The sequence below is a fragment of the Anser brachyrhynchus genome (genome assembly GCF_964034855.1).
Source record: "Anser brachyrhynchus genome assembly, chromosome: 3".
Classification (NCBI taxonomy): Eukaryota; Metazoa; Chordata; class Aves; order Anseriformes; family Anatidae; genus Anser; species Anser brachyrhynchus.
In genome coordinates this window covers 33,103,624-33,115,991 of record NC_137696.1, presented here as the reverse complement: position 1 = coordinate 33,115,991, position 12,368 = coordinate 33,103,624, and the positions used below count along the sequence as shown (strand labels likewise).

General features: G+C 36.7%; 1 protein-coding gene across 5 annotated transcripts in view; it reads left to right on the top strand.

Moving 5' to 3' along the window:
- SRBD1 (S1 RNA binding domain 1) overlaps positions 1 to 12,368 on the top strand; it is a 127,469-nt gene that overhangs the window by 17,151 nt on the left and 97,950 nt on the right. For all 5 annotated transcript variants that reach the window (XM_080588044.1, XM_080588043.1, XM_080588042.1 and 2 more), the window contains exons 11-12: positions 3,611 to 3,714; positions 7,709 to 7,816. In XM_080588044.1, coding sequence (XP_080444170.1) covers positions 3,611 to 3,714; positions 7,709 to 7,816 — 212 coding nt within the window. The remainder of the gene's footprint in view (positions 1 to 3,610; positions 3,715 to 7,708; positions 7,817 to 12,368) is intronic.

Genomic DNA, 12,368 nt, shown 5'->3' with positions numbered 1-12,368 from the left:
ATTTTAAAACAATGAAATATTTTGAATTTATCAATGATTTCCTATTTCTTGAAATGGATTTATTATTCAAACTATTTCACAACATATATGGGTTGCCTTTAAACGCTCTTCCAACCACTCCTCACAGTATGAATGCTGTTAGGTGAAAAACTAAATTGCTTCTTGTTTGGCTGCTCTTCTGTTGAATGGACACCTCAGCAGTCAAAGACTCGAGCTTTTCCTGCACTGAGAGCTGTTAATGCTGAGCTACGCAATGTGGGTTGGGCATATGAGTGTTTTCTGGGATGACGGTATGATTTACCTCTTGTTCAAGGCATCGTTATTTTCCCTGTTTTACATAAAGAAACCTTGCTCAGATAGAGCCAGGGCTCTAAACCGGATTTCCCAAACCTGCTCAGCACTCTGCCCATGTGGCTGCACTGTTTGTCATCCAGGACGTGTCCTTTTTGTATCTTTTTGATGTTAGGTTTAACTCAAGCGGTTCTGATTTATTTATCCTTTCATCAGTAACCTTAAATCCTCTTTTTTTGTCCCTGCTTTCCAGTGAAGTAATAACCACTGTTCTTGCTGCTGGTGCTCCTGTAATCGCAGGTTGACTCTGCACTCTTACTTGTATTTCATCTCCTGAGTACTACTGATACTGCCTATTCTAACATATTTAAGATTCACAGTAGAGAAATATTCAAATCGGAGTCATTTGAGCTTCACTGAGGTTTCAAGGCCCTGGGTATATCAGGGCTCGTTTTTGCTAGTCAAGAAGTAAAAAACATTTTATGATCATCTCTGATGTGTGCAGTTTGCTATTTAAGTTCCCTGTTTTCTAAAAAAAAAATATTTTGTTCAATTTTCTGAAGATTTTTGCTTGTTAGTTTTCTAGTTGCTTTCTTTGTTTTTCTTTTGTGATTTGATGATGAAATAAGGAAAGAAAACTTTTTCTTTTTTTTTAATCGGAGTTTAAGGGGAACAGGCAGTAAGTAGATTGTTGTGTTACCTATAAGAGGGTGAACTGTGTTTATGACCAAAGCGTTTGCAGCCTTGGGGGTGACTTGCAGAGTATATTAAAGTAAGGTCGAACGGTGTTCAGTAAGCTCTAGTTTGGTCCTGTGGTTGTACAGCTGCGTGTAGCTGAAGTTGTGTATGCGGTAGTTCAGCGTTGTTTTCTGTGTTGCTGAAAGGCATCATTCTGTGTGGTAAGATATGCCGATGGAGATGAGACACTGGGAGAGACAGAGCCAGGTTTTTTGCTTGAAAAAGTTAAAATACTGGATGTGAAATAAGAAAGAACTTGTGTAGGAAGTCTGACTCCAGATTTTGACACAGTCGGATGGCTGTAGGTCCCTGCATCCGGACTGTCTTGCTATCACGAGGAGTTTCAGCCATGGTTCCTTCCCCTGGCAGCAGAGAGAACAGAACTGGGCTCTTTGAGGATGCAGTTAGGTAGCTATACCAATGCTGCCCCAACTAAATGAAAAGTCTTTCAGGAGTGTGTTTTATTTTATTTTATTTTATTGACTAATTGTAAGCAGTTCAGCAGTTGTGTATGCTTTGGGTTGCTTTCGTGTATTTGTAGAAGGCTGAATCGGTGGGAGGAAAAGAATTTATTCATAAAGTATAATGTTTGAGGCAAATGCTCTGTTTCAATCTCATACTTAAAAAAGAATTGGAAATTAAAGTCCTTGGTAAAATATACAAAACTTAGTGAGTCTGAGTAAATCTGGGGCATAGAGGAGAGCTGTGAAATAGAAAGGATGTTGCATTTTTGTGATAAGCAGAATTAGGTTTGTGATGTATTTTGTGACTAGATTAAATAATTGTTCTTGCTTTTTTTTAACCATCTGTATTTTTTTTTTGCTCTTAACCCTTCCACTGGGTCTGTTCATGTCTAGCATAAAAGCAGTCTTTTCTCCAGAACTGAAAGATTACTTTGTCTAGAAAAGCTGTATTTGAATGCTAATTAAATATATATATCTTCATTATCTTAAGAAGAGAAATTGACTAATTGCTTTCCTCACTGAGCATTTCCTAGATGATAGCAGTTCTCTGAACGCATCTCACTTCAAACAGGAGAGGCAGATTTTTTTCAGAATAAAAAAGTAGAAAAAATATTAGCTAGTGCAGTGCAGCTGGTTTAAGTTGAGGTGACTGACACGTTCCACAGACGGAGCGCCTGTGGAAAATGCGATGCAAATCTTGACCCTGCTAACAACGTGGTGAATGATGACATTATAATTCTATCAGATGCATTTTTTGTCCTGAGCATCATTTTGATTTCATTTTAGCTTGACATTTAGCTTTTCTCTCTTTTTAAAAATAAAATCAGAATAAACGTGAAAGCATTTGATTTGTTAAAATGTGTCTTTTTAATCTCTACATGAAAACATTTGCTTTGGCAGTCAAGGTACCAGATGCTATAATATTTCACATGCAATCTTTATTATTAGCTTTGTTGTTCAATGATATGTCAGGCCTGGTATGTCACAGGAGCAGTAGGGCTGAGGAATATAAATTGGTAGTATGTCCTGGAGTCATTTTAAACCATTGTATTTAACATATGTGACATGTCTGAGTTAGCTAGTGATTGAATTAAAGTTCATGATTGACACGGAATGCTCTGTTGTGACAGTGCTTAGGGCCTGCTACATACAGCAACATGTGTAGTAATACAGGAATGTCAACTTCTAGCAGATTTTTTATTTTCTGTTTTTGCACGTTAAAGTATTTTGGAAGGGAAAAGGAACTCTAAAAACGTGTTTTATTTGTAGCTGCTTCTAAGTGCTATTTTGTATCTAAAATTCCCTGGTTGGTGAGTTTCTTTACTTAAATTGTAAGGTCTCTTTCAGGTGACCGTTCCTCATCTTCAGAGTGAGTTTAGACTAGGAAGCGCCCACTAGTATCCTCCAGTATCCACCACTTGCGTTGCCATCCCGTCTTTAAAGGGGGAATCAGACTTTCATTTAAAATAAAACTGCATGCAGATAGCACTTCTGCAGCGAGATTTATGTTTAGTTCATGAATATGCAGTTGTGTACGCAAGACTGCCAGAAAAGCGCGTGCATTATAAGGCTGCAGCATTAATATTAATGTAAAGAGTGTAGCTACAATATTTTCAGTTGTTTATGAGCTAGGTGTGAATAACTGAAAATTCATCTTATTGAGCTGACTACCTTTGTGTCACAAGCTCTGATTTACAATTAATTTTAAATTTGGTTGCTCTTGGGAAACAAAATCAAGGACTAACTTTTTCCCTTTGTGATCTCCAGCTCTGATTGTAATTACTTTTCAATTCATTTCTTGAGTTTTAATTTGGCTTATAAAATTACTCAACCAACTAAATTCATGCTGACTTGTGTTGTAAGATATTTAAGATAAAACTGAATCTTGGGATTGCAGACAGTGAAAAATGTATGCTTTGTTATGCCACGGTGTGATTTTAATCTGTGTTTAAATTGTGGATGTTATCTGTACAACCTATTACTTTGTGAACTGATTTACTGTACCACCATCATGACTTGCTACAGAATGTCAAGCAAGCGCGTACACAAATGTTGATAAGTTTATCTTTTGGATATTTTGTGTGTCATCTGTCTCTGCCATTTATGTTTGCACTCAGATTCTGGCCATTAACCGAGGGGAAAATCTGAAGATCCTGACAGTGAAGGTCAACATTCCTGACGGGGTGAAGAATGAATTCTGTTGGTGGTGTGTCAATGAAAGGTCTGCATGGATACATATTCTTACGGAAGTCTTTTTTTTTTTTTTTCCTTGTAGACACCTACATACTGAAATATACCTCACATGTCTTGTTACATTAAGAGAACAATTTAAACAAATGCATATTAGATGAAGCTATTAAATGGATACGTCTTACTCTGCATTTCCCACTGCTGTGGCATTACATAAAAAAGATCATGCCTTTGGCCATTTCTGGGAAATTCTGGCTCCATTCTTCAAGCAATTGAATTCTTTTAAAAAAAATGCGAAGACATAATGGAAGGTGAATGTATTTTCGATTTGAAATATGCATCACATCTATAGTCTTCAGCAAAAGAAATTTGCGGAATCCAATGGAATATACTTCCAACTTCTGAAAAATAACTTCATATGCCTGATTGCAATGATTAAAGAGGGCTGCCTCAGATTTTAAAGCAATAAAGGATGTAACTTTGAAATCTACATGTGTCAGGAATTTTGTTTGTTGACATGGCTAAAAAATGTATTGGATTTAATAGACAACCTAAATGTGGTTGTGTTCGATCCATAATTCTCAAATATTATGTGACCTGATTCTTGCGTTATGATCTCTGGTTAAGTCAGAAAATTTTGGATGATTCTCCTATTTCTTATCAATTTGCTCTGACAAGTTTCTTTTTTTTGCTTGTAGTGAGACCCGTTCAGTATTGCATAATTTTGATGGCTTTTTTACAGAAGTTTTGGTTAAATATATTTTGTGCGGTATCTGTCACTCTTTTTCTTGGAAACTGCACTGTACCTTGATGCTCTTCATTGGAGAATATTGTGGTCCAAACACTGTGGATCTTCCTTACACGTATAAAAGACAGGTTTATCTTTCTTAAAAGGCTGAGATATTCAGCACTGTTGTGAGTATATCTTAAAAACCTTTACCTCTGCACCTTAAAATTCAATTACCAAATGGGGCAAAGAAGACAGAGGAAAAATAAGGGTTCTTCAATATATAAAAGCAAATATTTTTCTTCTATACAGAGTCCAAGAAAGAATGTGGTAAAAATGCACGTTTTCACTGTAGAAAATTCACAGTTCTGTTTCCAGCATGGGAGCCCCTGAAAGAATTAAAATGTTTCACTAGATAATATAATCTAGGACTAACAGGAAGTCACTTTTTTTTTCAGTGAAGTATCAGGATTAATAAACACACTGAATTATAATTTTAATTTTAATAAATGTAATGGAATTTCCGTCTTTCTTACACCCCTCCACCCCCACACCGTCCCATATATTCTGTAGGCAGAAAATAACTACCAGTCTTGCTTTTACTGCATCTGTGACAGAATTTGGAAGCACTGTGAGCCACAGATAATGGAACAGCTTGTCACTGCTACACAAATGAAAGTGGGATGTAAATTGAGATATTCTTGGTTGATTACACTTTTGTGAGTCATCCTGAGATAAAAAAAATATTGACCTTGGAAATGGAACTACTTATTAATACTTGGCATTTTTGAGGCTATATACGCTCATAGCTTTTTACTGTTTAAGGGCAACTTCTCCAGCACCACAGGATTTCAGAAGGAATGATTTTAGTAGGTATTGATACATTAACATCTATCACAGATTCTAATCTTCCTCATTTGATTGATGACTGTTATCGAATCGGCAAATATTTCTTACTCAATGGGTATTCTACTCTGCAAGCTTGGAAGTAACAGTCCAATGGTGGTAATTGCATTATTTTCATTGCATTGATTTACTGGATAGAGCAGAAGGTTAAGAACACTTGTTTGGGGCAAGGAGTTCAAAACTTTGCAGAGGAATTAACTGATTTGCTGAAGGTCACACACACAATCAGATGCAGAACCACAAACGCAACCTTGCTACAAAGTCTGCCCAGTGTTCTAGCCACAAGACAGTATCATCTATTGCCTATTGAATTAGTAGTAAATATGCTGACCTTTACTTGTTCTTCCGAAGTTAATTTTTTAGCATTAAATGCCACCAGGATGGAAAGTGAAAAGACTTTGAAAGACGAGAATTCTTCATTAATGTATTGAGCTCTGTGTAGATGCTCTGAAAATACCGTATTTTCTTTGCAAAGGCAGAATATTTTATGCCTGTAGTAGCATCTATATTTTCTTGAAATTTAGGATTGCACTGAAATCTCAGGAGTATTGTTATACCTGACCCTATGGAATGTACTTCTTTACCAGAAAATGGGATTTCTGTAGTTTGATAGCATACATAGCTTCATTAACATTAGAACTGTCAAGGTCCTGAAGATTTAATTGTGAAGTGGGAGATAGGGAAAGGAACAATGAGAAACAGCCAGAAGAGGGGCTGCTTAGCTGGCTTTGTGCATAAAGTTGTGGTGGAGTTCTTCCTTTGGAAGGGGTGTGAATTTGTTCCAAAGTACAATTTCATCCATGAAAATGAAGTTCAGTGTCTGACAATCTTTTTCATCAGTTTCTAGACAAAATTCTCAAATACTGTGTAAAGGCCATGGTACAGGCTTTAAAGGCATGGTTTATGTGTGGTTACCAATTTGGTACAAGTTTCATGTAGTGTCTTGGAGGAAAAACAGAACTCTGCTCTTTGTGCTTCAGGTCTAAAAGCCTAGATGTGCTCTTTTAAAAGCTCTTCCTGGAATGGTTGTTAGTTGATATGAATGGTTCTTAATGTGGGCTACGTGAGCATTGATGGGGTTTGCCCTTTGAGGTGTATTAGTGGTCTAAGCTGTTTATGCTTATGGTGATCCTAGTTGGGAGCACATGCACATAATAGAGCTGATGAGTGGAGTAAGAAGATATGTATATGGAGGTTCTCTAAATAGGGCTTCATTTAAAGGGCTTTAGAAGTCAGTTCTTGATTAAATAATTGAGAAGAATCTGTTGTTAGAGGAAAGCTTAACTGGACTAAGATCTTTAAAATTATACACATATGCTTATACTTTTTCACTAAAATGGATTTTCCTCTTTCCTCACAAAGTATTGAAACGATGGAAGTGTAGTATTTGCTATGAATTGAACTTAGTGTTTGGCTGTTTTTTCTTTTGTAGCAATTTTAGGATTTCTAATAGAATGTTGCTTGAATAATTTTTACTTGTGTATAGGTAGATAATAAAAACATCTGCTGTGATAACCAATTTACAGATAAAAGATTTACTATCTAGCATTAGTGGATGAAACAGCAGGGTGAAACAGCTGCCAAATTTCCAAATTCATTCCTGTTTGCACTGAGGATGCTTTCTGGGGGTAATGTAAAGTCATACTTGCCACCTGTACAAATTGCATGTTTATAGAAATGGATGGCAATAAGTGGATTTAAACCTTTGGCCGTTTTATATGCATATGGAAAAAGTCTCTAGTTACAAATAAGTATAGTAGAACTATTTGTAAAAGCTGTTAGCAAAGGGTTGATGAGGTCATGTGGCTAAGCACTGAAAACTCTGGAAGTTGTATAAGTAAATGGTAAGCTTAATTCTGCTCCCATGTCTATGCATTGATACAGTGTTGACTTGATCACACATTTCTCAGCTATTATGTACACAGATACTTAGAAAAAGAAAAGCTGTCTTGGGAAATTGTAGAGTCCACTTAAACAACTGAAAAGCTGTCTGGGTAGGAGCAGTCAGTTTAGGATTCTTAGCATTTCTGAGTGAGTGCAAGTAAACAAAGCAAAGTCAAATGTGGAATTCAGTCCTGTTTTTTGCCTTAAAAAATTATCCAGACATTTTAACATATCTATCTACCTAATCACTTTGTAGTTAGATATCCAGGCATGTGAAAAATACACTGAATGAAAGAAAGCATGGATGTTAGCAGTATTTTTAAAAGCAATGAAAACAAAAATAGTTGGACTGTAACAGAAAATGTTCATAGTCTTACTTCTATTTGAGCATAATATACCTGACTGTCTCCCTCTTCCCTTTTCCTTGGGAGTACAATCTACTTTTTGTTTGAGTTTTTGTACATCTGTTTAAAGCATTTATAGATTTTGTTTTTCTATTCTTATGCAGATGGAGACCAAAACAATTTTTAAAACCAGAATTAATGAGGATACTACGAAACTCAGTAGAGGATGCATATAAACGCCTTATATATCCTCTCCTCTGTAGAGAATTCAGGTAAGCCCAGAATTAAAGCATATTTTCATACTACTGATTTCTTAAAAATTCTCTTCTACTTGTTTTATAATATCTTTTATACATTTGAAAATATGGGAATTCTTTTATCCTCCGTGTTTTCAGAAGAAAACAACTATGTAGTCGTGTGTTCAGTAGATTTAATAGTGACCCTTTCCAGTTTATGCTAGGATAGAGAAATGATCTTCCTGTTAAGACATTTTGCACGTTTTACCTATTTTTGTCTTTGTTTATACATTTATGAAGTATGCTATAGAGATACATTACAATAATAGAGTTGCATCGTTATCCTCTTATTAGCTTTAAAGTATTCTGTTGTTGAGTTTCCCCAGTGTCTCTTCATGTCCCAGCAATAGTACAGTCAGGGACTTTAGTCTGACTCCAATTCTTTTTACCTGTTTGAAAGAAACTTACAAAGTAATTGTTATGGCTGGTAGTGTCCCTAATGTTTGTTGTCTGCACTTCGTGGTAAATGCAGTAGTCAGTGTGTTAGTCTGATACTATTTTTGTGGATATTATAATGGCACTAGAGAAGTCAGTAATTTTATTTCTGGTGATACTGTAGTAATAATATCATCAGATGGAATGCCACTTTGTGAGATCTATGACATTGTTCTAAACTTAAAACTTAGAGTAAAAGTAATACTAGAAAGGGTATTTCCATGGTTAAGTGTAGCAGTTTACCGTGTAATTGAAATGATTCAATATGTCAGTCTGCATTCTAAAAGTGTTGTCTTCTAATGACGTTAGGCTCAATTTGTATTTGAAGTTTTCATTCATGACTCTTGTGAGGCCTCACCTTGAATACTGTGTTCAGTTTTGGGCCCCTCACTACAGGAAGGGTGTTGAGGTGCTGGAGTATGTCCAACAAAGGGCAACGAAGGTGGTGAAGGGTCAAGAGAACAAGTCTGAGGAGCTGGCAAGGGAGCTGGGGTGGTTCAGCTTGGCGAAAAGGAGGCTTAGGGGAGACCATATTGTACTTTACAGTTACTTTAAAGGAGGCTGTAATGAGGTGGGGATTGGGCTCTTATCCCAAGCACCAAGTGATAAGACAAGGGGAAATGGCCTCAAGTTGCACCAGGGGAGGTTTAGGTTGGATATTAGGAGAAATTTCTTTACTAAAAGAGTTGTGTGGCATTGGAATAGGTTGCCCAGGGAAGTGGTTGAATCACCATGCCTGGAGGTCTTCAAGAAACATGTAGATTTGGAACTTAGTAACATGGTTTAGTGGCAGACGTGTCAGTACCAGGTTAAGGGTTGGACTGGAGGATCTTAGAGTTTTTTTCCAACCTGAATGATTCTGTGATACTATGATTAATGCTAGATATGATTGTAGACCACATATCAGCCTGTTTTCCTTATGAAAAGGGGAAAAAGTCATGCTTCCCATACTTCATGATAAAAGGAGAAGTAGCAAGGTCTGTCTTCCTCTGAGGGTATAGGCAGCCAAAAGCACAGTCCTGCTACATCTTACCCATCCATTCTACCATTCTTTTTTCCAGCCTTCTAAATCAGTGTTAGCATCTAGGATGAAATTAACTCTCTTCCTTTCTAGGCCTTTTTTTTCCCCCAAAGCACCTGGCAAGAATATTGTCATGTTGGCTAATGGTACTGATGCTGTGAGTCTTCTCTTTGGAATACAAGAGAGACTGCCTAAGTATTGTGTGTTTGATTTGGGCAAGGCTTCCTGATATGTGACCTAAATTTTAAAATTTGTTTTGAGGTAGTTCAACTGGAGTGTATAAGAGACCTTGTTTCTCAGATCAGAAACATTAAAATGACTTGTGCTAAAATGGCTCGTGTTGGTTATTTAGAATATTAGGTATCTGAAATCCGTAATCACATTGTGAAATGTAGTTCTTCCTTACCCGCCTGGCTGCTCTCCTATGTTTCAGCTCAAATTGGAGTTTTTTCCTTGCTTCTCATAAGCATTGTTAGATGGATGTTCAATGTTCTTCCTGGTAGAGAAGAACTGTCAGCTAGTTTTGAACAGCAGGTATTTGTAGTGGCTTTTGGGTTTGTTCTTTACAGTATGTTGTGTTTGGTCATTATTTTGCAAGTGAAATTGCTTCACATCTTTTGATTAGTCACCCTATGGTGAGCTTATCTTTTGCTAATTTGGATTTCACTGTTTTTGAAAATGAGAGTTGACTCATTTTTGTGACCTTAGTATGTGTAGCTACTTCAGGGTAGGCATTGTTTGGCCAAAGTGATGAAGATATCAAGACAGTGAGTCCAGCTGTTGGCTTCTGTCAAATGGTTGTGAAAGTCTTTTTCATTCCTACCCTTCTCTAGAATCAAACTTAAAACAAAGATAACAGACTTACCTTTTAGTGGGGTTTGTTTTTTATCATGAATAGTCAAACTGTGACATAAGAGTCCTTTTCTTGTGTTTTTGCTTCATGCTTCCTACCACAGGACTGTGCCCCAGCACATTTAACTTTTTATTCAGATTTTAATGACAAGAGGTGTTGTGTATAACAGTGTGAGAGCTGCTGCAGCAGTAGGTTGCTGCAGGATTTTCTGTTCCCTTAATTACAAAACAAACAAACAACTTTCTTCCCTACTACTTCGTAGATGTAGCTCATAAGGCATACTTGAAAAGAATACTAAGCTTGCTGCCTGTTTCTGAGTGGATGTCTGCTTATGTTTTACTCATTGTGATAATTTGACATGATTGGCACTGTCTGGTTAGGAAAAGCTGAAACTGCTCCTATGGAGAAGAATGTAAAGCACCTGCCAGTATTATTCCTAGTCCATGACCACTTAACCCCTTAGCCTTCTTTTATTCTTTTCCCCCATACCAGGAGCTGATTTTTAGGACTCTTGCAAAGGGCTGCTGAAGTATTCAGTACTGCCTTTTAGCATTAATACCTCCAATCTACCCCATGCTGTTTTTTTTTTTCTTTTCATTTTATTATCATTAAACGTTGGAACAGAAAGTTTCCAAGAATGTATTGAAATTTTTGGTGCTTCTAGTGATCAGAAGGATAAAACTTGCCAGCAAGGCAGCTACCTTATTTATTGTTTAATTTCCTTTCTTTCACTCTGTCAGATACCATCATTTCTTGTATCTGGTATAATAATGTCCAGTGTTGCTTTTGGCACTTTGAAATACTTTTTATCTTGTTGCAGTTCTGCATGGAAGGATTCCATCAGGATTTGTTGCAAGTGATGTGGCATGGCCATTTTTTAATGGATAATCCTTTCCTAATTTTCCATGCTTTCTTGAAGTGAGTGCTTTTCTCTCTTCTGTCTTTAGGGACATAAACATTCCTCTGTATATCTTGTTTCACACCTGAAACTAGTTTGCAGATATTTTTCCAGGGAAAGGATTGCCTCTAAGACTGTATATGGAAGTGAGGAGTTCTAAATCTCAGTTTAAAAAATGACTTATCTAACTTTGAATAAAGAAGCTAGTAAGTCGTGATTAGCTTACTTGCTTTGATTACAACATATTTTAGTGATACAGAGTCTCAGGACTTCTTAAAGTTCAAGGGAGGGGCTCGAAATTCTGACTACGTCAATACTTTTTCATTAGGCACCTGCAGTTTTTTGTGTGTTTTTTTTTGGTGTTGTTTTCAGTTTTTTTTGTTTTCCTGTGTTTTTTTAATTAATTAATTAATTTATTTTTTACAAAATAATCATTCCTCTTGTGTTTGTAGAGGAGGGCTGCTCTCCTCCTCTGCCTTATCTCTGCCATATTAATGAGAATTGTCACAAATTGCAAAAACATGAAACTAGGCATCTAGCCATTTGGATGAAGCCAACTGTGCTCTGAAAAAGAAAGAAAATACATTTTTTTGAGGTGGTTTAATATTTGTTCAAGGATCAAATGACTATTCCAAACTTAAAATTAAAGGCCAATACTTGGGACAGTAGATCATGTCATTGACACAAGTGTTGAGTGAGAGACAGTTAGAGAGAAAAGAGACGTCTATATTTGAAATTAAAAAATACAGGATATTATGTAATAGAAAGGCCATACATTATGTTCCCCCTACGCACCTGGCACTTTCAGTAACATTTCCTGTTACTATAAAAGTTTCTGTATATCCATGCCAATTTTAAACATGATTTCCATAAGGTGCACGTAACTAATAGCATGTGTTTAGGGGCAACTTTAATTCCTGCACAAGATTCCCTTCACAGGTGGACTGGAAGGTGGGTGGATTTAGCCCCGTGGACAATAGGGAGCCCGTATCTCTGGGATAGGTGGAAAGCTGGAATTCAGCTTATATCTGTACAAAGCCTCCAGTCCAAGAGCTTTTAACTTTCAACAAACCAGTTTTAAAATTCATTTCTATGCACATGTGCTGGCTGAACCTCTGTTGTGCATGTATGTAGAAGATCCATACAGTTGTGAGGTTTAGGTATTTGCTTTTGTCTCTGACCTCTTACAAATTACATCCAGTATTTCTGGTAATTGCATGGACTGGAATTCAGCCGGCACCTCCAACAATTACCCTGGGTTCCCACTGGAAGAAGGTGGTTCTGTGGTTTGGGTTGCTTTTATTTAATGCTTTAAGAATGG